The following is a 27816-nucleotide window of genomic DNA, read 5'->3' on the forward strand; positions in this document are numbered from 1 at the left end:
AAGCAGTAACTTCCCATGCGTCTCCTCTCCAAGCCCCTGGCAGCCACCACTCTATATCTGTCTCTATAGATTTTGCCTGTTCTGGAAATTTCATATAAATGGAATCATGTGATAGGTGGTCTTTGGCGACCTTTTTGCACATAGCATGATGTTTTCAAGGTTCATCTACGTTGTCGCATGTATCAATACTTGCTCCTTGGCTCCTGGTGCTTAGTGCTCTGACCTCTGCTTTCATTGTCTTATCTCCTTCTCTGACTGACCCTTCTGCCTCTCTTTGATAAAGACCCTTGTAATAACCTTGGGCCCACCCAGATGATCCAGGACAATCTTCTGATCTTGAATTTAACTTAACATGTGCGAAGTCTTTTTGCCATATAAGGTAACATGCACAGGTTTCGAGAACTAGGACATGGACATCTTTGGGGGGGGGGGTGGTTAGAGGGAGCTTTCTTCTACCTGCCACATGAACTGTGCATCTTTTATAATTGTCCCACTGTTCTCTGAGACCGTGTCCTATTTTCAGTCTCTTTTCTTTCTGTTGTTTAGATCGAGTAAAGTATTGATCTAGTCCTCAATTTTAGCACATTTTTTACTTTGGAAACTATATATTTCAGTTGTATAGTTTTCATTTGATACTTTTTTATAACTTCTGTTTCTTTGCTGAGATTTTCAATTTGTTTTAAAATAATTCTTAATCGTTCAATGAAGCATTTTTTTTTAACGACTGCTTTAAAATTCTCTGACACATGATTCATTTTGGTGTTGACATCAATGTGAATGTCTTTTCTTATATAGGTGTGTTTTTCCTGGTTCCTTGATATAATGTGGTGCTTTATTTCTTTATGTATGTATGTATTTATTTATTTATTGTATCCTTGACGTTTAGACTACTAATGTTAAGAGATTCTTGATCCTATTTAAATCTCCTATTTCAGTAGGCGGTGACTCTATCTAGGTTTTGTGTGTAGCCCTGGCCTACTTTTATAAGCTGTGTAATTCCTATGACAATTTAGTTTTCAGAGCTCTCGCAGTGCTAGTCTCTTCTGCTTTATCGTTCTGGCACGAAAGGAACTCCTGTTTGACCTATGCACGTGTTACCTAGGCGGACTGGTGGATGTGGGTCCCCCTTTCTGCTGTGGCTAAGTGCAGTTTGGCTGGACATTGCCTAGGTGTGGGACAGGGACCTAGTTGCCCCTGTAGTGAATCGGGCATACTGCTGTCTGGGAAGAAACCCTGCTCGTGCTAATTGGGTCCCCTACTGTCCTGGGTTGTGGATTAGGTCTCCTACTGTCCTGGGTAGGGACTGGGAAATCTCTCTCCCCTCTAGACCTCTGCCGAGCTTACCCTTTCACAGTCCTTTGGCCAGGATTTTCTCATGTATTTGTTTATCCATCTACCCCTGCTGGCGGTTCCAGGTTGTTGTTCGTTTTGGTGCATACTCATAGATTTATGGGCGAAACAAGGAAAACCCAGTGAACTCACAGTGGCGCCTTTCCTTACACTGGGAGGTTCCCAGTCAGTTCACCGTCTTTTTACTTTTTAGAGCCTTTTTATGATTGTTGAATTATTTCCAGGGCATTTAGTTGTATTTAGAGGAGAGAAACATGGAAATATGAGCCTACACTATCATATTTTCTAGAGCCAGAACCCTAGTAGTTTTTATTTTATTTTATTATTTTTTGGTACTGGTGTTTATTGGCAATTCTATGAAATGGTTGAGGCTTTCACTTTTATTGACACCTTGCTTTTTAGAGTGTTTCTCTCCAACTGTCGTTCAGTGTGGGAACAAGATAAGGATTAACTTCTCTTGTTCAAATTGTGCGGTAATTAAAAATGTCATGCTTTTCTCTCTCCATCTATTTATTTACTCATTTATGTATTTATCTTTAGGGAGTGGAGCAACGGCTGTGGTCCAAGCAGCATATTGTGCGCCTAAAAAGGAGAAAGTGGCAATCAAACGGATAAACCTTGAGAAATGTCAAACTAGCATGGATGAACTTCTGGTACGCACATCTCATGTTTCTTAAGTGGAGAGGGATTCTCCTGTATATTCATGTTAGAGTGGGAAGTAACTCGAAGTTTTTGATTTCTTTTTTAAAAAAGGTTTGTGATTTTTTTCATTAATAGTAATGTTTGTTATAGAATTTATAAAATCCAGGTAAGTAGAGAGAAAAAAATTAGTTATAACCTTCTCATTCCAAGATTAATACTTGCTATACAATCTTGCAGACTGCACATTTAAACATCTTTCTATATTTATGATAGTGCAATCATATACTATTCTTTTTGAAAGTTTTATCATAGAATTTCTGTCTATAAATATGAATTAATATAATTTTCAATATGTGCATAGTATTCGATTGACTAGGTAGACCACACTTTACCCTATTCTCTGGAATTGGATGATTACCTTGTTTCCTCTTTTTTATTCTTATAAGCACTGCTTACTTACTTCTCTCTTTCCTTAAAATAGTATCATGTGATTGGGATTCCTGGGTCAAATGGAATATCCTTTAAAAGGCTTTTGGCCTTCTAGGGACATAGTACCAACCTGCATTCTGACCACTGATGCAAGGTGAAAGATAGAATGACCCCAGGCACCACTGGCGTCTTCGAAGGCGAGGGAAAGGAGGAGAAAGGGAGCCCTGAGGATCAATAACTGCACGAGATGTTTTGTGGCATTAAAAGCTCGTCACACAGGGATTGTTTTGTTCTTCTTTTATACATCAGGACACCCAAAGTCGTTTTCAGTATATAGTAAGTTGCTTAGCGAGGGAAATAAGATAGTTTTTTAAGTCATTTAACTTTAAAATGCTCCCTTTCTTTGACTGAAATAGATATTTCTGTTTTGTGTACTTCATGAGGTTTTTCTTAAAGCTCAAATGACGCAGCACTTAAAAACTATGAACTTCCATACAAATACTGTTATTTTATTAAGTAACTTGTCAAAGATCATATATAGCTAGTGATAGAAAGCAGGAATCAGGCCTGCGATAATCTGACGGTCCAGGCGTTTTTTTTTCCAGTGTCCAGATTGAATTTAATTTCTGGCGTAGTCTGTACTGAGCATCAAGGAATAATGAGAATAAAAGGAAAAGAGGTATTTCAGCGGAGGAGACAAATGTGTTTCTTTAGGAGTCGATAATGCAGGAGCAGAAACTGAGGAAGTGGTTGCCGGCGCATTTTCGAGCTGTCTCCAGCGAGAACACAGGCACGGGAGGATATGCTGATTAAAATCCCGTTCGGTGATCTTGGGCATATGGATACCAGCAATACCTTAGCGCACCATTTGGACATTTGCACTGCAGTGATCACAAAAGAAGTCAAATCGTAAACTAATTCTGTTAAAGAAAAGCAATATTTTTAACCTATAAAGACTGAAATTTGAGAAGCTCAATATGAATTCTTACTATTTGCCAGTTATTTTACCTAATACGTAAGGATAATGTAAAGATGAATGAAAATTTTATTTTTTACTCATAACTAATGAAACCGAGGCTCAAAGTCTGAATAACTTGACTAAATTCACATGAAAATAATAACAAACATCTTTTCAGTGCTGGACACTAAAGTGTACTTTAACCTCATAAACATCTCTATGAGATAGGTAGTAGTTTTATTTTATAGATAAAGGAAGTAAATCATATGCTAAGTGACAGAGTCCAGATTAAATATCAGGTCTTTGTAGAATGTACCAGAACTATTCCAGAGACTAATTAATGTTTATTTCTACCCCATGGAATAACTTATTTCTCATTAAACACCGATGTTGACTGAATGTTTGATGAAAACACTATTATTTCCTAAGCTACTTATTTTATATAAACTTTGTAACAAGTAGTATTAGGTCATTTATAACCACTTTACACATTGTGCCCTACCCAAATCCACACACCTCTGTGTTGTAGTTCTTTCTAAATCATGCTCCCCCTGTAACTGAAAACGGATTCCGTAACATCTTCCAATATTCTGTGATGACGGGATAAAAGATACATATAACATTGTTCCTGTCCTCAGGGAAGTTTTAGTTTGTGAAAGAGAAAGAAGCTTTACACAATTACCTTTAATCTATATTTTAATGCAAGGTTAAAGGATATTCTTTTGATTCTTGACACATTTTTTGGAAGATAAACTTTGTAAATTTATTTTAAACTATGTAGAAGTACTTAATTGTAGTGATAATATCTTAAAGCTTAGCATCCCTTAAGTGTTCCCTGTTATTAATTAACTGATACCAATCTGTTCTTCATTCCCCTGCTTTTCACTTAATACATGTAGTGTAACTGGCATTTTTTCTCCATTTACATTTATATTGCATAGTTACGAGTTTTTGTGGAAACCTGTTACTTCTTGGTAATTAGCATTGATGATTATGTAAATTCTACATAATTTCATCCTAGAGTATACTTTTTTAAATGATGTTATATCATTTATAACCACTTGAAGGTATAGTAATTAAGTCTCCAGCCTCCACAGAGGTGAAGACATTTTGCTGCTTTATAGTTATCAATGCCATAATGTCAATTCGAGTAGCCCAATTGAGAGTCATAACTTAACTTTTTTAGCCTCCTCATTATCCTTTCTTTTCTTTGATTTGACTTTTATATCATAAATTCACCCTGATTAGTCTTAGCAAATCAAGAATAAAAGTTAGTTTATAGAGAACTTATTACCATTTCAAATTCACCCATTTTGAAAGCAAAGGAAATCTTTATTTTAATTGATTAATATTTACGTACATGTTTAACTTTGTGGGGCCTAAATAGTTCATTGTTTCTGATTTTTATTTTATTTCATCATATGATTGATATATATATATCTATGTCAGTAGATATCTTCACACAAGTTTAGTGTAAAATTGTGAACGTTTGAAAATGAAAATAGTAATTCATGCCACAAAACAACAAATGTCTGCCTGCGTAATCGGATTTGGCAAGAATATGTATTTCATTCATATATGCTGTACAATTGTGTATAGTACTATGGATAAAGAGAAATGAATGTATAAATTCTTGGCAATTAGCATGTACTAATGTTGACACAGATATAATTGTGTTAGCTTTTTTCATCTTTGGTATTATATAAGAGTGTGTGTGTGTGTGTGTGTGTGTGTGTGTGTGTGTGTTTGGCTTGCTATATGTGATAAGAATAAAGTCTGTTTTTTCTACTTCATATAATATTAACCAAATTATAATCTTAGTTCAAAAGTAGAACACTTCAAATTTCATTTGACATTGTTGAAAGTAATATTTATGTTATTTCACTAGGGCCTTTTAGAAGAGTGCTAATTTGATATAGCTTAGTAAAAGGAAAAAAAAAATGTAGTTAGACCTCAATAAATTTTGGCCACATGTTCTAGTAAGCTTTATGTTACAAATGTAGTATTTATGTATTTGGCAAATAGGTAAGGGTGGGAGGAAGTGACTTTCAGTAAAGAAAGTTAAAGATAATTGGGTTTTTTTTTTTTTGGAGTGAGATTCCACTAAACCCTGAAGAAACATCAGGAGTATAAATGTGTTTGTGATGTCAGTACCTGAGACCTGAGTGTCAACCAAGGGCTCCTATTCTGAGAAATATGAAGCCCTTTAGTTTACCTTTAAAAATCTAGTAGATCAACACACTACATTTTTGATGTGGTGATTTTAAAATTTACTGTAAAAATTATCTTCGTTATAATGCAAAAGGGCGGTAGGGATTCTCCAGAGAGTGCCAGTGTAAACCAACTCCAGATGTGTATCGTGTGTGACATTTATTACTGAGGAGGCAGTGTATTACTCCTTTCTCTTGTCAAAATGTTTTCTTGTCTGACAGTGTTTGCTAAGTGTGATGGGAAAATCAGCTGTCAGATCTTACTACTTTTCTTTTTTTCCAGAGATATTACAGGCTTTACTCAAAGAAAGGCACACGGTGCAGTATTTTGAGATTTTTCTCTTCTCCACTAGATGCTAGGACTAGATTCATTGGACAGACATCTGAGGAGAACATTAAGAGGTTCAAAATGTCTTTTTTCCTACCAGAAGGCCCGCAATATAATTGACAGCTAGATGTTCTGCCATACGAGGCAGCACCTGACAAATACCTAGGGAAGGTGTTAAGTGCTGTGAAAGTAAGAGAGGAAGAGAGCTCCCAGTTATGAAGATGGAGGCTTTTGTGGAGATGTTTGTGTCTTGGGCCACCAGGGTTAGGGGGACTTTAAACAGGGTCTTCATGACCCTGCCAGGCAGGGGTTTTGGATCAGGAACAGATAACATTCATTTATGTAGACACAGATACACACACACACACACACACACACACACACACATTTATTTATAAATATTAATATAACTAAAACAACTTTTATAAAACAATTCTTATGTGGAATGCACTCTGATTTTCTATTTCCTTTTTTTTTTTTTTTAACATAATTGACTAAATTTATTTCACGACTCATAGGAGTTGTAATCCATAGTTTGAAGAGAACTGTGCTACACAAAGAGGTATTGAGATTCTAAATTCAGGCCACAACCGTAGTAACGGAAAGGAAGACACAGATTCCCTCGACATTTTGTAGAGAGGAAAATTGTTAGTACTAGAATGAGCACTTCGCGAGGGCAGGGATTTTGTTCTGTTCACTCTGCATGAATGAGTGAATAACTTAACATTACTTGGAGACTGAATTTGTGTGAAGTGGAGGGAAACTGTCTATACTGGGATAATTAGAAAACTCGGGAGTAAATAATAGAAATCAAGATGAGTGAGTTCCATGAAAAGTCATCACTAAAAAATTGCTTCTGAAAGCTTCTGGTGGAGAACTGAAAAGTCCGAACAGAAGATGTAGCAGGTAATAGAGGACTTTAAAGAAAGCACTTTTATTGGTAGAGGTAGAATTCACGTATAAGTGTTGACAGAGCTGCTGAGAAATTTGAGTCAGAATGAATGAACCACACTTGCAAAGCACTAATTGTGTGCATGTGTGTGTGTGTGTGTATTTATATATTTATATTTTTTTTTTAAAGGAAGGGGAAAAGGATTACCCCAATAGGAGTTAAGATAAAGGAAAGCTCCTCCTCCCCACTTTAAAAGAATTGAAGAAAAGGAAAGGAGTATTTCAGGCTATTTTAATCTTCGAATGTTGTGGTTGTCTGATAGAGTCTCTGTCAGAAAACCCTTTGTTGTAGCGCCCCTTTTTCAGGATAAAGCTCAAAACATTTAAGACCTCGGACAGTTCAACCCCAACTCTGCATTATGTGCATGTGATTTCTCTTGGTCCCGCCTCTTTCATCTAGTTACTCACCAAGTCCTATTGTTTGTACTTCTTTAGTATTAGCTCTTGACTCCATTTCTTTTCATTCATATTGCCACTTATTTTTTTTAACATTCTATTTTGAGATAGTTTTAAACTTACAGAGGAGTTGCAAAAGCAGTAGAGAATGTTCCCACATGCTCTTCACCCAGCATCTCCTAGTAGTTATAGAACCATAGCACAGTTATAAAAACTGAGAAATTAGCTATTTTTCATTATTCAGGCCACCATCATCCCTCACCCAGGTCATGGCAACAGTTTTTGCCTCTAGCCTTGCCTTTTCTCATTTATTTTCTACATTAGAGCCAGAGTGAGTCTCATGAAAAAAATGTAGTTAAAGCTTTAATGCTTTCTCATTGCTGTTTGGATGAAGCTTAAATTCTTGACCACAGTTACAGGTCCTTTTTGATATGGACTCAGGTAATTAAACAGTCGAAACAAGTAAAAACCTACTTATCTTTCCTATTTCAGTGTCAGCATAGTCCAGCTTCTTATAGGAATGCTTTCCTGCTTATCACTCCTATTTTTGATAATTTCCCTCTTGGACGAAGTCATGTATCTAGTACTTCCCCTATCAAGCAGTTTATCAGTCTGTGTTATAAATTAGTATTTGTCTAACTTTTTCACTGGACAGTAAGTGTCATGAGGGCTCACAATTGTGGTTCAGCACCAAGCACTGTTCCTAGCATACAGGAGGCACTTGGGAAATAAACTATTTACCCCAGACAGTACTCATTGTGTCCTAAAATCTCTCTTGCATATTTCATCTCTTTTTTATGTATAACTATGTATGCCTTTCACTTCGTACTGCTGGACTATCCCCACATCCAACAGAACGAAACCTGGTTCTCACCTTCTCTCTGAAGAGTTCTTTCCTACCTTAGCTGTTATTTCCTATGTATTTTCGTACCATTTATTCCCTCTCGTATGTACATGTCCTATCTCTTCGAATCCTGGATAACTATGTCAACAAGCAGGTGCTTACTTTAGTTCCTTCTTCCTTTTCTTCCATATTTACTTAACTTTTAGTACAGAAGACTGCTGGTGACTTTGGGGGATCATAAAAAATGTATACGATAAAGTCCTTGTCATAAAGGAATTTACACTCAAGTAGAGAAGATGAGAAAAGAAAGACGAGCATTTATTGAACACTTCTCATGAATCAGGGATTATGGGCAACTTGTACATGAATGATCTTACAGAACAAATACCAAGAGCATAGAGCAAATACATGAATCAGCAAAAAGCTGTATAAAGTGCTATAGGGTTTCAGTCATTCAGCAAATATTTATTGAAGGTGAACCGTGTGCCAGGCATGATGATAAGTGCCAGAAACCCAGTCTTAGCTCACATTGAGCTTACAGTTTGGGGAGGAATACAGAAAAACAAATAGGCAATTATAGTATAGTATGACAAGTTCCACAGTGTTTAGGAATCCACTTCTAAGTACTCGCCTTCTTGGAACTCTCAGTCTATCAGGGAGGGGCAGACTAATAAGTACTCAGTGTACTATCCAGTTCATATGTGCCATGATGTAAGGACATAGACAAGTAGCTTGTGAGCATAGAGAAGGGACACCTGGTGGAGGGGAGCTGGGAGGAAATGATATTTTGACTGAATTCAGAAGAAAGAATTGGCATTTTTAGCTAGGCAAAATAATGAGGGATATGTATTTGAAGCAAAGGGAATAATAGGGTTAAATGTCCGTGGTTAGAAGAAGCATAGTTCAGTTGAAGTTACTATGGCTGGATCATAGGACTGGGGTTTGTTGGGGTGTAGGAATGAGCCTAGAGAGATAAGCAGGGCCCTGATCACACAGGGCTTTATAAGGCATTTTATCATTCCAAATCTAATTTAAATTCATTAACCGAGACCGTGTAAACTTAGACTTTTGGCTCAGGTTTCTACTTGGATTTAGTTTATGACCTTGCCCTGTTTCAGTATATTTCTCTTTAGAGTGAAAATTGTTCATTATTTCACTAAAATGGGGTGAAACTATTTGGAAAAAAGAAAAACACACACACACACAAAACCCCTTTTTAAAATAATTATCCTCTCTGACTGTGAAACCACATTTCCCAAGATGGTTTTTCAAGGGCACCTTGAAGTAAAAGGCATGTGTCCCAGTGGAGGCCTCCGTGGTGCTGAGCCGTGCCGTGATAAACAGTACGTGTTTCAGTTGCAGAGGTTACTAGTGTAGTGAGTGGAAAGAGTAGCGTCGCAGTGGACTGATGGGAACTAAGTGATTTTTGGTTTTAACCATTCTTACAGAGGTCAGGGCCATGGAGATCCCGGAAAGGCTGTGACATAGCCTTGGGGTTCCCAGTCTGTGTTCATTAACTTGTAGTGTTGTTTTAGGTCGCATTTAATGAATTAATGTTTTCTCTTCTTTATAGAAAGAAATTCAAGCCATGAGTCAGTGCCATCATCCTAATATTGTGTCTTACTACACATCTTTTGTGGTAAAAGATGAGCTGTGGCTAGTCATGAAGCTGCTAAGTGGAGGTGAGTAAAACAATGCAATGTGTTAACTTCCATGGGTCAGAAGGTTAATAAAAATGTTCTTTTCTCTCCTAGTTTGGTATTCATGGACATTTTCATTCGAGAAGATGCTGAGAATATAGTGTCTGCGAACAGTGCTGTTGTATCAGTTGAGACAGGTTTCACACATTGCATTTTGTTGTCATGCCTGTTAACTTCCTCTTAATCTAGAACAGTTCTCTCCCACTTCCTTTCTTCTGTGACATAAACTTGTTGAAGGGTCTGGTCTGAAGGGTCTGACAGTGACTATCTTGTAGAATGTCCCACATTATAGACTTATTGGTCATTTCTTCCTGGTGATGTTTAACTTGACTTATATTCCACTGTTTCCTGAAAATTTAAATTAAATCTAAAGCCTTGATTAAATCTAAGTTAAATATTTTTGGACAGAATATTTTGCAGGTGATGCTGTGTACTTTTCATATTGCATCACATCAGGAAGTATTTACCGTCTAGTTGTATCTTTAATGGTGATGTTAATTTTGATTGTTTAAGATTATGACAGCCAGGCCTCTCCATGGAAGAGTTAACTTGTTTTCCCTTTGCAGCTAGCAAGTAATCTGTGAAATAATACTTTGGTACTATAAGTACCCAGCTCCCCATAAGTCTTTTGTCTAATGATTTAGCATCCATTAACAGTCCTTGTTCGAATCAATTATTTTGTCAGGGGCTGCAGAATGGTGATTTTTCTTATTGTATCCTTTCTTTTACATTTATAAACTGTCATTCTTCTGTGAAAAGGAACTTTACTTTATAACTGGGGCTCTTTGATTAATCTGTTTTGTAGTTCCTACTGAAAAGGCAGGATAAAAAATTGGTTCTTTTTATTTTTCAAGGACCAGTTTTTAAAGAGCTAATTTAATAACCACTTCCAGTAGTAGCACATGAGAGAGTTTTCCCCATCCTCCCACTGGGTAAGGCTTTCACTTTTTTGAATGTCATTGTGTAGACTGAGGATTTTTATATAGTCAGTGTCTTACAATCACTTATACCCTATTCTTTTGAAAACATCAAAACCTAAACAGGTTGTCCAGAATTCTATCAGTGGAAGGAGTCCGTCCCTTCAAGCTTGCTTTTGTGTCCTTTTGACATGAACCCATTAATCTTTGATAACCGCCTTGTTTTTTGGTTCAAGGTTTCCTAGGCTCGTGTTTCTATTGCTTTTCTCAGACCCAGAATCAGCCAATAGTCTAAGGAGCCCTGATCTTTTTCATGGGGAATGGTATTAGAGAGCGTAACTTGGATGCTTGGAATGCTCACTGCTACTCCTTTGTCTCTGCTTCTAGTTGAAAGACCTTGGGGATACAGCACATTAAAAATAGATCATGATTTGACATTAATACTCCCAATTCAGTTTTACTGTTAATTTAAAACTTTTAAATTACACTTGAACATCTCTTACTCAGAAAATCTTGGTCTCTGACATGAATTATTTATATGCTTTATCCTGCAATAAATATGCAGTTATTTCTGCTTTAGTCTGTAAAATAAAATATACACACTGCCGATTGTAAACAGTGGACCCTTGGCATGAGTAGAATGAACATTTTGTTATGGTTACTTGGAGGCCCATGCCATTTAGTAAATTACACATTTTGCTAAGGCATGGATTCGAATCAAGTGACAAGGTTGAGAGGATTAGTACGTGATGGAGCCACTCGACTCTCCTATGCTGCTTGGTTTTTGCTTACGTATGTATTTTTTGGGGAAGTGTGATTTTCCGTTTTAGAATGTAGGGTTACAGAAAAGAGAATCCATGTTTGTTTGCAATTTTAATACCATGTCTCATCAAACACCTTACTTTCCCAGAGAGGCTATAAAGGAAACAGCATAGGCTTTAGAATTAAATTCTAACTTTCCTCCTTAGCAGTTATATGCCATTGGGCAAACTATTTCAGTTCTTTGAACCTGTTTACTTGTTAACTGGGGATACCTTTCTGCATTTCATGGTATTGGGGAAGAGTAAATGAGATCATATTTGTAAAGCACCTACCACTATGGTGACATGTAGTAGGTGCACGAGAAATTTTAGTTATTAATAATAATAATCCCTTGTTATTTGATGCTTTTCAGTGTAGCCAGAATCACCTTTTTGTTTCAATCCCATTAGTGACACACTGGAGAAACTGGATTGCTTTGTTAAAGGCCCTGTTCATATGATGGTTGGAAGCCTTGCTAACACCAACCACCTTTCAAGATGGTGGTCAAGCATGGTTCTTTCAGTATGGACAGATATGGGAATATTAGGTAATACCGTATCTTTCATTATTGATCACCTATACATTAATTTCTTTATTGTAATTTACAAAAAATGTATAATGCAGAATTTTTAATGTTTTGCTGAAAAGTCCTCTGGTGAATAAGTTGTCTGCCTAATCCTCTCATCCATACCTGTATGCAGCCCATCCTTTCTGCTACTCTTAAGCAGAATGACTTTTTTTTTTTTTTTTTTTTTAAAGAATCCTTATACTTTTTTCCAGTGAGTGTATGTCATGATTACAGAAGGCAGGGCATGTTATTTGGGTGAGATATTTTTTAAATGTACTTTTCCGTCCCTTCCGGTCTTAGGTTTCCTGGGACAGCGACCAGGTTTTCAGCCTAGCACTCAGCACATTTCCTGGACGATAATTTTCAAATATGTCTCAGGCATTAATTCTTTTTATAATTACTAATAGTTTTATGAGTTGACATAATCTTATAGCTAAACCTTTTTAAATGTTGATTTTACATCTGTTTTTTAGGAAAATGAAATTTTGCTTTTGTAGAGAGAGAATATACATTTAAACTGAAGAGATATGTTATGCACTATTTAGAAAACAAAAGGTAGAACTAAGCACAACTTAAAATTTTTTTTGAATAGGAGGAAACTGTCAAGATAGGTCAATTAAAATGCCATTCATCAAATACTTGTTGATTGCCAATACCGTGGTGAATGAAACTGCCAATTCCTTACTCTTGTGGACCTCATAGATAATAAGGAAAAGTTACAGTTAAATAATTATAAGTGTGAAGGGTGCCATGAAGCAGTAGGTGCCATGGGAACAAGTACCTGGAGAACCTAACCTTATTAAGGGAGAATGGACGTGGTGGGGTTAGGAAGGCTTCCCACAGGAGGAGATGTTCTGCTGGGACCTGAAGAATAGGTAATAACCAGCCAGGTGAAATGGGAGGTGGAGGTGGTATCTGGGGGAGAATAGGAAAAGCGATCCAGGGAGAGGGAACACTGTGTAGAGAATTGTCTGGAGGCAGGGGCTGGAGGAGTGTAGTGTGTCTTAGGAACTGAGGAGGATCACAGCTGAAGTGGAAAGTCACGGAAAAGGACCGTTGATGAGCAGTGTCTCCCCTTGAATAATTAAAAAATATACATAGCCAGAGTTAACAAGTATAGGCTACCTCCTTCACATCAACTTTTTCAGCCACAATATTTAAAACAAAAGCATACTCTTGATTTAGTAACATTGTAGTAATATAGAATTTAATAAGCTAATTGTATCATAAAATGATTTACAGCTGTCATTCTTAAACCTATCAACCCAGGTGGACGTTATAGTTAAAATTAGTGTGTCAATATTATTATTTCATAATGCTTCCCTGTAAACTATAATGTTCTTTTGCTGATTAAAACTCTGATATTGAGTAATGAGATTTATTAGTATAGAAAGTTAATCTTTAGAAATTAGAAGTACTTTTGATCTAAATAGCTCTTTCTACAATTTATTAGCACCAAACTTCAATATAAGACTTAGAAGTCAAAGTAATTAAGAAAGCGTTTTAAAAGAAAAGAGAAAGAAATACCTGTATGGTTAAATGATGCAAGATGCTGAGGAAATCATATGGTAAAGTAGGGGGTACCTTCCAGGACCAGTATTTTTCAGTTAAGGATGAAGATCTTTGTTGCATGATCATCCCTCCACCTACAAAAATTATATTGTGGGAGACCGAAACTGAAAAGACATTGTTATCACAGGGAAGGAGGGAGCTTCTTATACATAAAGCCTTGTTAAGAATATCTGTTCTGGGTGTAGACTGGTGATGTGCATTGCTTTAATTTCCCCATTGATCATCAGATGATGTGAAATTAATAAAAATCTAAGATTTTGAAAAGGAGTTCCTACTACAAACACTTTAAAAATCCAAATCTAATTCACTTTTATGTGCCTCAGGGTCTTTGTCAGTCCATATTTTTGGTCTGTCATACTGAAGTTCCCTGAAAGTCAGTAGTCATGCTGTTTATGTCTTGGATTCTCTGGCACCCAATTCTAGATCTTGCCTCTAATATAGCTTAACTGTTGAATGAATACATTGTATTAATTTGTAGTTCCTAGGAGGAATTTATTCTTTTCCATTTCTTATGTTAGATGTTCTTTACATTACAGATATTCTTTACATTACAAACATGTAGCTCAATTGGCATTTATACAGATGTCATTTTACTAAGCGGTCCTTACATGGCCTGGATTTCTCAGAAGAATGAACTATGTGGCCTGTTGAAGTAGTCACTGCTTTGGAGATTAATGTGAGATTGGTTAAATTAAGAAGAACAAAAGTGCTCCCCTAGGCCTCTCCCTTTGTGGATTATAGTCTTGTGAATCCCAGGAAGAAAGAGAAGTGAGGTAATGTCTTAGGAAAAGTTACCTGGTATCTGGAGCCTCCATGGTTCTTTGTTTACAGAGAATAAGCTGTCTGTCTCCTGCCGGAGGTACAGGGAATGTAGTGACCTGGCTTCCAGAGTGGGGAGGAGGTTCTGGGAATCTTACTCTCCCTTATATGAACTTTCAACCAATTCTCCTGTTTTCAACCCTTTCCTTCAGTTTCCCCTCACCTCCCCTTTTGTGGTCCTTACATTCTGAGCCTTTCTGGAACTCTAGGTAGAGATCAATTTTTTCTAATTGATGTACCTCCTCTGCAGGCATTGATGTTTCAGATTTTTCCATTCTGCTTAGTCAGTTTCTGTTTCTGCTTTCTTCCAAAACATTTTTGTCGTCTCTCTTCTGTTATCGCCTTTGTTTTCTTCTTCATTCTGGGTTCATGCCCTTTTTATTAAATTTATCAAGCTCGTGGACTCCAAGTGGGACCTAAAGTGAACATAGATTTAATCCTCCCATGTTTTTGAGGATTCCCTCTAGACCACTTCTTTTCATCTCCTTGGAAGTGCATTTTTTCTTTTTCTTTTTTTTAAGTGTGTGAAATCAAAAAGCACCTACCAGGGCAGGTTTTCAACAGAATCTTGTGTTTGTTTTAATTTTAGTCTTGATCACTGAAATCTTGTGCCAAGAAATGGGCACTTTTATCAGTGCAGTTTATGTTATGTTTCAGACTTCTCTGTATAATTTATAATATTGGGGATTGTTTTGTTTTGGTTCTGTTGTCTTTTATGGACCAATGTACTGCCAGACACCTTACAGATCTCTAGTAGCAAACTTTTAAACATTTTAATAATAAGTTATGGTAGTTAACATTCTATGATTTAATTACTATATAGGTGTCTTTTCCCTCCCTTTCTCTAATTTTTAGTAGAAGTATTATTTCCCATCCTGGAAAGAATTGGATTGATAATACATTTGGGCTGTTATTTAAAATGCTATTTTTATTTTTACATTTTTCTTTCCCTTACCTATTTCTATTAACCTGAAACATAATTTTAACCCTTAAATTAGTTTGCATACACATGTGATCTTTACTTTTCAAGTATTTCTTCTAAAATTTGACCTGTATTTCAATAATTGTATTATTTTGTCTTTAATCACACAGTGTTGCATACTCTAATCTGGTATTGGAAACCTAAACTAGTTTGTGATATTTGATACTAAAGTGTTAATTGTGGGCATGGTTTACCTAGGGATTCTTCAGAGGTAGCTAAAAATTATTTTGTTTTTCAAATTCTCAATAGAAGTCTAAAGTTGATGCTGGTATAACACTACTGTTTGAATATTAGCAGGCTACTTTGTGTTTTAAATTGGAATTAAGAATAAATTATTAATGTTAAACTTCTGTATTTCCTTGTATTTTCCATTTTTCCCTTTTTTCTTCACACAATTAAATTTATCAAAAGTTTTCCAAGTGTTTTGTTTTCAAAATGGCTCTGAATTATATGAAATAAGTTAAAAGTTTATGGAAAACTGTGTCTTCTCTTTTCAGGTTCTGTTCTGGATATTATTAAGCACGTTGTGGCCAAGGGAGAACATAAAAGTGGAGTCCTAGATGAACCCACCATTGCTACCATTCTCAGAGAAGTGTTGGAAGGGTTAGAATACCTGCATAAAAATGGACAGATTCACAGGTATGTAATAGTCAACACTTTTTTCTTTTAGATTAGTGCAGTAGTAGTTGTGTCATTTCATTGAGGACAGCCCTCATTCTTTGGCAGAATTAATCATAATCTAAGTGTTAACATGGTTCTTTGTATTACTAATTTTAGTGCATTGTGGTTAGGATTTTAATTACACAGGTAGTAAGAATTTTGAAAGTACCAAAAATTTTAATCAAATTGGAAAATTTTAAAACAGGAAAATTTTCTAATTTTCTATCGGGAGGCAGTCACTGTATTTACTGATAACATTTTGGACTATTCCTTCCCAGTTTCTTTTATGTGCTTAAGAATACTTAAAACAAAACCGTGTATATAATTTTATTTGTCCCTTTTTTGTTTCTTTAATAGTATATCTTGAGTATTTTCTCAATTTATTATAAGCGCTGTAAAATAACATTTTTATAATTAAATGTTTTAAAATTAAAAACATTTTAAAAGATGTGTAACAGAGTAATGCAATAATAATAGGGTATTTGCATACCCCACTCACATAATGGATAGATTATCCAGACATAAAATTAATATGGAAATAATGGCCTTAAATGTCACAATAGACGAGATCGACTTAATATATATTATAGAACATTTCATCCAAAAACTGCAGAATATACATTTTGCAAGTGCACATAGAACAGTCTCCAGAACAGGTCATATTTAGGTCATAAAACAACCTTAATGAATTCAAAATTGAAATCATATCACGCATCTTTTCTGACCACAGTGACATGAAACTCTAAAATTAACTACAGGAAGAAAACTGGAACAAACACAAATACATGGAGATTAAATAAGGAAGCAGTGGGTCAAAGAGAAAACCAAACAGAAAATCAAAAATTGTCATGAAACATGAAAATAAAAACACTTTTCAAAATTTATAGGATGCAGCAAAACAGTTCTAATAGGGAAGTTCATAGCTATAGAGGCATACCTCAAGGAACAATAAAAATCCCAAATAAACACTCTAACTCTACATCTAAAGGAACCAGAAAAAGAGCAAAAAAAAGGCCAAAGTGAGTAGAAGGAAGGAAATAGTTAAAACCAGAGCAGAAATAAATGAAATAGAAAATTTTCAAACAATAGGAAAAAGTACATAAAACTAAGAGCTGGTTCATTGAAAAGATAAACAAAATTGACAGACTTTTAGCCAAACTCATCAAGAAAAAAAAAGCCAAAAATCTAAAATTGATTACTAGTAATGCAATGGAAGCAATAGTCAAAAACTCTCAACAAATAAAAGCCCCAAGATCAGGCAGATTTACAGGTAAATTTTGCTAAACATTCAAAGAAGAATTAATACCTATTCTTAATCTATTTCAAAAAATTGAAGAGGAAGGAATGCTTTCAGACTCATCCTACGAAGCCAGTGTTATCCTGATACCAACACCAGACGAAGACATTACAAAAAAAAAAAAAAGAAAAAGAAAAAGAAAATTACAGGTCAATATTCTTGATGAACATAGATGCAAAAATTCTCAACAAAATATTATAAAGCTGATTTAACAATACATTAAAAGGATCATACACTATGATCAAATGGGATTCATCCCTGGGACACAAGGTTGGTTCAACATTCATTATTTGATTAATGTGATCTATTATATTAGATAAAAAGAAGGATGAAAACTATATGATCATCTCAGTATATGCAGAAAAACCATTTGAAAAAATTCAGTATCTTTTTATGATAAAAACTCAACAAAGTGGGTGTAGAAGGAACATATTTCAACATAATAAAAGCCGTATATGACAAACCCACAGTTAATTTCATACTCGGTGGTAAAAAGCAGAAGGCCTTTAAAATCAGGAACAAGACAAGGATGCCCACTATCACCACTTTTATTCACCATATTATTAGAAGTCATAGCCAGACCAATTAGGCATGAAAAGAAAAAGACATCCAAATTAGAAAGAAAGTTGAACTGTCTCCCTTTGCAGATGATGCGATTATATGTTATAGAAAACTCTAAAGACTATACCAAAAACCTGTAGAACTAATAAATGAGTTCAGTAAAATTGTAGGATACAAAATCAGTATATAGAAATCAGTTATGTTTCTCTACACTAAGAGCAATCTATTAGAAAGACAAATTGAAACCATCCCATTTACAATACTATCAAAAAGAAGAAAATACTTAGCAATAAATTTAAGGAAGTGAAAAATCTGTTCACTTAAAACTGTAAGACACTGATGAAAGAAGTCGAAGGTGACAAATAAATGGAAGGATATTCTGTGTTCATTGATTAGAGAATTAATATTGTTAAAATATCCGTATGACCCAAAGTGATCTACAGATTCAGTGCCATCCCTATCAAAACTTTAATGGCATTTTTCACAGAAATAGAAAAAACAATCCTAAAATTTATATGGAACCACAAAATATCCCAAATAGCCAAAGTAATCTTAAGAAAGAACAAAGCTGGATGCACCACAGTTCCTAATTTCGAACTATATTGTAAAGCAACAGTAATCAAAACAGACACACAAATCAGTGAACCAACAGAGAGAACCCAGAAATAAACCAATGCATGTGTGCTCAATTAATTTTTGACAAAGGAATCAACATACAATGGGAAAATGATAATGTTTTCAATAAATGATGTTTGGAAAACTCGATAGCCACATCCAAAAGAATGAAACTGGTCCCCTACCTTATACTACACATAAAAGTCAGCTCAAAATGGGGTAAAGACTTTGAACTTAGGACCTGAAACCATAAACCTTTTAGTAGGTTAACTCCTTACCATTGTTCTTGGCAATTTATTTTTGATTCAACAACAATAGGAAAGGAAACAAAGGCAAAAATAAACAATGAGACTTCTAAACAGCGAAGGAAACTGTCCACAAAATAAAAAGTCAACCTACTGAATGGGAAGAAATATTTTCAAACCACATTATTCGATAAGGGATTCATATCCAAAATATACAAGGAATTTTTACAACTCAGGCCAAAAAAAAAAAAATCCATCTCAATTAAAAAATGGGCAAACAACCTGAACAGACATTTTTCCAAAGAGAATACATAAACGTCCAACTGGTGCATGAAAAGGTGCTGAACATCACAAACTGAGAGGGCAATGCATGTCAAAATTGCAATGAGATATCCTTTCATACCTCTTATGTTGTCTGTTATTAAACAGACAAAAGATAACATGCTGGTGAAGATACAGAGAAAAGGAAACTTTTGTGTACTTTTGGTGGGGTCGTAAACTGGTACGAGCACCGTGGGAGACAAAATGGAGTTTGCTCAGGAAATTAAAAATGTAACTAACATATGACACAGCAGTCCCACTTCTGGGTATCTACCCCAAAGAAATGAAATTGCTCTCTTGAAGCGTTATCTACACTCTCATAGTGGCGTCATTCACTGTAGCCAAGATCTGGAAACAATCTCAGTGTCCATCATTGGATGAATGGATTTTTAAAAGATGATGTATATACACAATGGACTATTAGTTCAACCACAAAAATGAAGGAAATTCTGTTATTTGTGACAAAATGGATAAACTTGGAGGCATTATAAACTAGAAATCTCATGAGAACTGAAGATATATTCTTTTTTTCCCCCAGAATTAAATTTTAGTTGAAATTTAGAAACCGTGAAAAGGATTTACATTTTCCCATATTGTAGCACAACATTTCAGCGGAATATCTCTTGCCATAAATTAGATCTTGCTGATTTGTATAACTGAAACAACAGTTTCTACATCATCAGAGTAAAGCAAAATGACTTATTAAATGATTGTTTAAAAATTTTAGATCCAGACCTAAACATATGGGTTTATTATTAATGTTCTCTATAGGTCCATTACTAAATTATTTCTATTATCAGTTAGCACCCATTTATAATGATGCATTCCTAACATTTTGAGGTAAGTTGGAATACAGCAGAAAAATTAACAACAGTTCAGAAATAACAAGTGTACATTTTTGCTACATAAAGTGGGTGGTAACTACACGATATGGATTGAGTTATAACCAGTTTTTATAGCCCATAAATTTGTTTTCAAGTAGTTTTTACCAATAATCTAAAAAATTTGATTATTTAAAATCAGATAATTGCTACTTTTATGTTTGCACAACTAATTTTTAGAAATCATCTGACTAAAGTGAATATTTCCAATAAGTCTATTGGCAGATAAAAGTAAAGCAAATTTTTCTAACGGATTGTTCATTTCCTACAACAGTCGATTTCAAATATAATGTACAAAATAAGTAAACTAAAACTCTGTGCCACAAGGATAATAATCATAGAGCAAATCTTAGAAATTACAGTTTTTAAGATCAATCTTAAATATCCCAGAACATATGACCTAATTATTCTTTCAGTTAGTTATAGAAAAAAACACAACCACAGAATTATTCCCTACCCAGACTGAAGATTCTAATTACTATATAGATCTAACTTTGGACTAAGGTATAGTTTAAGAAATAAGTAGTGTAGGAAGTTTGAAGTGATGTTTAGTTTTTTTTATTTAAGTATAAATACTATCATGTCTGTGATTCAGAATGTCAGATTACAGTATGTGTTGACAGCAGATGTCTATGGCAAGGAGGCAATATTTGGTCTGTTAAGAAGGAGGAAAAGGAAGAAAAAATATTTCTTTTCTAGAGAGGAAAAAAGAATATTAAAAAGTTATAACAGGGGAAGAAAAGGCTGATCCCTCAATAAAAGAGCCATTAATTGAAGAGAGCCATCTTTCTCTTTAATGACATGTAGAAGCATTATCCCTGTTATTAGGAATAAAGTAATAACACCTCATTCTTACTATATATTATAATCATTAAGCATATATGAATACACATATACAGATATTGCATGGTGACTAAGTAATTTTGGAATAAGTCCATAGACTAAGTCATAGCATTCATAAATTGTTTATATCTTAACTGCTTATTTATATTTGAACAAGTTTTCATTAAGCATACCAATAATTTTTAGATGAAGTAATAAAACATCTGGTTGCAGTATTTTTTATTTTGCTAGATGACATTCGAGAAGAAGGAGGTAGCTGCTTCGCCTATTTTAATACTAGCATATTCTAGATCATATTATACAAATACATGTATAGAAACTTAAAAGATTATAAATTGCCCATGAGGAAACAGTAGTTAGTCTGTGTCATTGGTGGTGTATTTGCAAAACATTTTAATACTGCAAACATTACAGGTTTCAAGATAGGATGCAGGCAAAGGTTTATACTGTAGTGATGCTGGTGTGTACTTCTACACAAGACCCCTTAGTGATATCAATCACCTGGAGGTAGGCGTTTATCAATGAACTGCTTGATATCCATCATTTTCTATTGACATGAACTGTGCATCATGCCTGCATAGATTTTGAAGGTTACATTGGCCGGATTTACCAATGTTTTTAGCTTTTCTACAGTAAGAGAACCAAACACTAGGGGAACTAAAGGGTCACAATCTCTATGGCACTGAAGAATGGAAATATCTCTATTAATGCCACTGATAGAACCCTGTGGAAATGAATCCCGCAGTGGAAGCCAGCAACTGAGGGCAGTGGCCCCTGCCAGTTTCTGCTGTGCGGTAAGAGCAACATATAAAGATAAAGCTCCTCCCTGAGAAAATCCTCCCCAAATAATTCTGTTTGAAGGAATGCCATTCTTCACCTCTTGCTCTATCAAAGCTTTTACATTTTCTGCTGCCTGTTTAATTCCAGGTTTATCCTCCTGTGAATCTGATGAAAGCCCAATAGTATCAAACCAAGACGGCATAGCCATTTCATGTTTAATGTGACTGGCGTAACTGGTGCATGTGGGCAGATATATTTGATGTGTGAACTTCTGATATCTGCAAAGGCTTCTGTCCATCCATGCCCCGTATCTCCCAGTTCACGAAGGAAAATCACCACAGCGGTGGCCTTTGGGGCAGCAGGCATGAAGGCGGGAAGCAAGCAGACATGTTATTGCCGTTCATACACCAGCTCCACAGACAGCTGGCATGTTCCTAAGACAAAACAAGTTTTCATCTAAAACTGTACCTAATCAGTTGTTTTGTACATAGTTAAAATAACGTGTTAACAAATAAAAAGGGTGTATGACCAAAGAGTAGACATTTGGGAATATATTCCCCACACTGTCAAGAAGAAGAGGTACCCTAAAAACAGGATTTTTGTCCTTTGAATGGTCATAACCCTGTGTATGCATGCCTTGATACCAGCAATGGACGTAATTCAGTTAATATCTCAGTTCTGATTTTGTGTTCATCAAGTAATCTTCTCAAAAGGAATGTGCTAGAGACTGCTTCTTGGCCCCCAACATGTCTCCCCTTCTTGAATTAAAAAAAAAAAAAATTTATTGGGTACACGATCATCCAGAAGAAAGGCAACATTTCATAGACACCTGTGCAGGCCAGATATGACCATGAAATTGTGTTCCTAGTCACACTTCCACTAAGAACGGAATTGTGTACTATTTCCAAGTTATTTTTTATCAGGCTTTATCAACGCCTATACTACTGACATTTGGCCTGGGCCATTCTTTGTCATAGGGGCTGTCCTGTGCATTGTAGGATATGTTTAGCAGCATCTCTGGCTTCTACCCATCACATGTCAGTAGCACTTCCTCCTACTGCCCATTGTGACAACCGAAAATGTCTCCAGACATTGCCAAGTGTCCTGAGGATCAGTACTAACAGAAAGTGGCATAACCTTTATTTCCCCTTTTCTCCTTCCACTGAAACGGGATGTGGTGGTAGGCCATGTTGGACTAGGCAGCAAGAACTTAGAGATGGTAGAGCAGCAAAACAGGAGCCTGAGTCCGTGAGTCCCTGGAGTCACCACACTGAACTCATGTCACTTACGCCCAGACTACATTATGTGAGAGAAAAAATGTCTTCTACAGCCATGCAGATCATCAGGGATTGAAAAACTATGGCCCACAGACTGGATCTAGTTTTATGCCTGTTTCTTAAACAAAAACAGCCACACCTATTTATTTACAGATTGTCTGTGGCTGCTTTTGTAATAAAAAAACAAAATAGTGGTGACAGAGAACATCTGGCCCAAAAAGCCTAAGAGATTTAACTATCTGGCCCCTTAAGAAAATGTTTATTGACTTCTGGTATAGATAATAATGACAATTAGCATTCACTGAAATTTGTATGCTCAGTACTGTTCTAAGTGCATTGTCTGTATTTCTTCATTTAATCTTCACAGTTAATTTATGAGGTAGGTACTGGTATCATCCTCATTTTACAGATGAGGAAAAAAGGCAAAGCGAGTTAACTTGCCAAAGGTCACCCACTAATGACAGAGCTGGGATCTGAATTAGGCAGTCTGCTTCCAAAGTCTTAGAAAAAATTGTGTTAATCAATGAAACTGGGTGTATATTGGTTCAGTATCAGTTATATTTTGAATTATTAACTGAATAGAATTTAGTTCTACAGCTAGAATTATTATTCTTTAAATATACTATCTTTTATTTAGCATAACTATATCACTGTTTTTAAAAAAGTCTTCGTAACATGATGAAAGTATATTCTTTTTCCTAAACCTTTCCATTTGCAGACTTTCTATAGTTAATAATAAAATTAACACAAAATACACACTGAAACACACATTAAGGTCACTGTCTTTTTCAGAAAGTAGTGAATCAATTCACTTGCAGGCACAAATTTAGTCTGTTCTCGATTGTATGACTTTCAACATCTAGTCTGTAAAATATACCAACTCTCATTTAGCTAAATAAGTAAAAGGGATAGAAAAAGTATTGAAAGAAATAATGTCTCAAAGTTTTCAAATTTGAAGAAAAACAATCTACCAATTATAGAAGCCTAAAGAACCACAAATAAGATAAATACCAAGAGATCTATACCTAGATTCTTCATAGTCACACTGTTGAAACCTAAACACAGAAAATATCTTGAAAGCAGCAAGAGAAAAGCAACCCATCTTGTAGGGGGAGCTGTACACTGAATGTGTCCCCTCGAATTTCCTATGCTCAAACCCAGTCCCCAGTGAGATAGTATTTGGAGGTGGGGCCTTTGAGAGAGTAGAGCCCTCATGAATGGGGTTAGTATCTTTATAAAAGAGATACCAGAGAACTTTCTTGAAAAAAGATGGTCACCTCTGAAATCGGAAGCAGATCCTCAGCAGACACCAGATCAACCACTGCTTCAGCTTTGGATTTTCCAACCTCCAGAACTGTGAGAAGTAAATTTTGGTTGTTTAAGCCACCCAGTCTGTGATACTTTTATTACAGCAGCCTGAACAGACTGAGAGAGAGCATCAGTGTGTTTACGAGCTACCTTCCCATTGGAAAAATGGAGACCAGAAGTTGGTGGAGACCCTTTGAACTACAGTCCTCTGTGTTCAAAGATGTGTTAATAGGTACATATAGATTCAGGATTGTTATCTTCCTGGTGAATTATTCCTTTTTAAACTATATAATGACCCTTTTTATTCCTAGAAATGATTTTGTATAAAGACCATGAGGTCTTGTTTTAGCATGGCTGTGCTCTAGCTTACCTTTGGTAAGTGTATCTTTTAATTGCGGTTCGGTTTTCCCAGGGTCCAGGCTTAATGAAGGGTCTCAGTTCTGTCTCTCGCCCTTACACTGGCTAGCTCAGCGCCGTGTTTTCTATTTGGGGGTAAATTTCAAAACCTGGGCTGCCTCGCCATTTGGGGGTAGGGGGTGCGGAGGGCAGGGGCGGTTCCTCTGTTCCGTCTCCCAGGTCTTACTGCACTGGTTCTTAAGTGTCCCTTTTCAATTCTGAAACTTTATGATTTCCTTTTTATTTCATGTTCAGCTGTGTGACGTATTTCCCCCTAATTCAGCCAGCATTTCCTTCTGTTTGTAGCAGGGGAATGAATAGTGTGTTTGGAGCAAAGGCCTGGGTAGTAGTGATAAAAGTCTCCATTTGCCATGCATAGTTTGCCATGTTGCTGTAATGGAAATTTTCTGTGTCACACTTTAAATCAGAGACTCTCAACCTTGGCTACATATTGGGATTACCTGGGAAACTTAGTAAGTACCATTCCCGGATCTACTGCCAGAAGTTTATTTAATTGGTCTGGGATGAGACTTTGGCATTGGGACTTTTCAGAGCGCTCCAAGTGATTTTAATGTGCAGCCAATGCTGAGAACCACTCCTTACACTTTAGCCGAGCTGCACTGAGACTGCAGCAGGCTTGGGGGAAGGTTGTCTTATTGGGGAACAGATGGATATTTTAAGTAGGTCTTGCTACTTCTTGTATCTTTAAAATCTACTCGTTTTTTTTTTTTCATCCCTACTGTGTTTTCCCCTTGACCCTCTAAACTTTAGAGGTTTTTGACTAGGGTGAACAGATCTCTGAATTAAACTTATACTTTTCTCTCTGTATCTACCTACCCAAATATTTTTCCCATTAAAGTTAGCTCTGAAAGAAATGTTAGCTATTTAGTCAGTTTAAGATGCGTTCATTAAATGTAGTGTGTTTGCCAGCTTTTATTTGTTGTTTCTCTTGACCTTTTTCAAGTTTTCTATAAACCAGGCCTATTTATGAGTCATAAAAATGTTATGGGGAGAAACTTGTGTTCTGTAATCATGAGAAAATCAAGCATGTCTATGATATTCCTTGTAATTTTAGAAGGAATTCGTAACTTTGGTGAAGTAGTGACGTGTGAGAAATGGCATTAAGCTATGGAAAACAAAGCTCACTGTTCTTGCTATTTAAGAGTAGATGGAGGATTTCACTGTTGGGGCTGCTGGGTTGCTTTATTAGTCTTTGTGGCAGAGTAAAAATGATTCATTAATCATGGACTATATTGATTTCCAGATATTTAGTTAACAAATCTTTTCCTTGGAGGGTCAGTTGTCCTGTTTTATGTGAGGACGGACAGGTGTGTTTGATTGTGCAGTAAGCCATTTAGCTTCATGATATTCCTCTTTTTTTACTTCTGGAAGCCGTTCTACAGATTGCTCTTATAGTTTCAAAGGGAAACATGAATCAATTACCTAGGGAATTGATCGGGAAAAGTAGTCACCCAAAGTGAAGGTTCCACTGAAAATGGATCGCTATCTCTTCATTTACAAAAGACAAAAACTCAGAAAACATTATTTAAATAGCTAATATGTATACATGGCTTAAAAAGTTCAAACAGCACAAAATGGCATCTGACCAAAAAATAAGTCTTCTAAATATCAACTGTGGCCAAATTATGTCAATACTGTGTACTCTTGATATGATGTGATGAAATGGCACTTCCGTGGTTTTTCTTCCAAAAAACTCATAACGCCAGTCTAACCAGGAGGAAAACATCATACAAATTTCATTAGAGGGGAGTCCTATAGAATACTTGACCATTACTCCTCAAAACTGTCAAGGCCATCATCAAAAACAAGGAGAGTTAAAGAAACTGTCACAGACAAGAGGAGCCTAAGGAGACATGACAACTAATTGTAGTTAGTGGTGTACTGGATGGAGAAAAAGGACATTAGGTGAAAACTTTAAAAAGCTGATTAAATTGTGGGTTTTAGTTAATAGTAATGCATCAATACTGGTTCATTCATTCTACAAAAGTACCATACAAATGTAAGAGGTTAATAATGGGCGAGACTGAGTTTAACTTTTATGAGAACTTCTCTGCATTATCTTCTTAATTTTCATGTAAATCTAAAACTGTCCTTAAAAAAATAATTTTTTAAAAGTCTTCTTCCTTCCCTGAACCTCTCATACCCTTGGTCTAAAGGGAACCACTTCTTACCATTTTCTTGTCACTTCTTTGAGAGGGATTTATGTCAGTATACATAATGTATATCTCCCCCTCCCTCCTGTTTAAAAAAATGGCAACATATTATATGTACTATTCTTACTTAAGAATATATTTAGAGATTGTTCTATATTAACACATTTATTAGTATTCACAGTATTCTATTACATAGATATATACCACAGTTTAACTGGCCTCCTATTGATGGGAAGTGGGGGTTGTCCTATTAGACTGCAGTGTGTTGGTTTCTAACCCTAACTATTTGGAATAGAGTTAGGAGATGGGAAATGGTGGTTGAGACAGCAGGGAGGGAATAATCAAGTTTTATTTTGGTATTTAGTTGGATTGATTTCTTTGACATTCTGTTTCTCTCCAGAAATAATCAACTTCTATTTTAGTGTTTTTTGGGGGGTTTATTTACTTATTCATTTATTTGATATCACACTTATCTCCGTAAAAGGATTTGAGGGAGGTGGTCTCCTATTTAGTTATTTAAATCTATTTGATGAGTATCTGGGAGATGCTCCTATGTTCTAATCATAATACTAAATAAGTAAGTGCAAATGATACAGAAATGTAATACAGCCCAGATATGGCTTATGGTGAAATGAGAGAGACAGACCCAGAAATATGATCATATTTCTGTTATCTGTGCTAACTTTGTATTATAGCCTGCTGCAAAAACACAGAAGAGGAAGTAACTCAACACTGTTTTTTCTATTGAGTTTTAGGTATCGTTCCAGATGAGCTCAGAAAAGAGAGTCGAAGGTTCATGGTTGACTCAGTTGCATGGTCTTTGTCTCCAAGAGAAGGGAATGTCTTCAGTTCTCTCCTGTTCATGGTATCTAGAATCAGAGACTTTAGGTTTATGGAGCAAAGTGAGTCAGCTTCCACATAAGTCAGCCTCTGGGAAAATATCCTGTAGATTACTTTGATTTATAAGCAGTACAAAACACTCATAACATGA

General features: G+C 35.7%; 1 protein-coding gene and 1 pseudogene across 2 annotated transcripts in view; one reads left to right on the plus strand and one right to left on the minus strand.

The window, feature by feature from the left end:
- Window positions 1-27816, plus strand: part of OXSR1 (oxidative stress responsive kinase 1) — a 77698-nt gene that overhangs the window by 13738 nt on the left and 36144 nt on the right. The window contains exons 2-4 of one of the 2 annotated variants that reach the window (XM_016124001.2): window positions 1891-2003; window positions 9682-9790; window positions 15965-16106. In XM_016124001.2, the coding sequence (XP_015979487.1) occupies window positions 1891-2003; window positions 9682-9790; window positions 15965-16106 (364 nt within the window). Of the gene's footprint in view, window positions 1-1890; window positions 2004-9679; window positions 9791-11936; window positions 12074-15964; window positions 16107-27816 lie in introns of those variants that run through there. The other variant, XM_016124002.2, reaches the window with a different exon arrangement.
- On the minus strand, window positions 21438-22183 carry LOC107499617 (annotated as a pseudogene).

The sequence above is a fragment of the Rousettus aegyptiacus genome, unplaced genomic scaffold (genome assembly GCF_014176215.1).
Source record: "Rousettus aegyptiacus isolate mRouAeg1 unplaced genomic scaffold, mRouAeg1.p scaffold_m13_p_4, whole genome shotgun sequence".
NCBI lineage: Eukaryota > Metazoa > Chordata > Mammalia > Chiroptera > Pteropodidae > Rousettus > Rousettus aegyptiacus.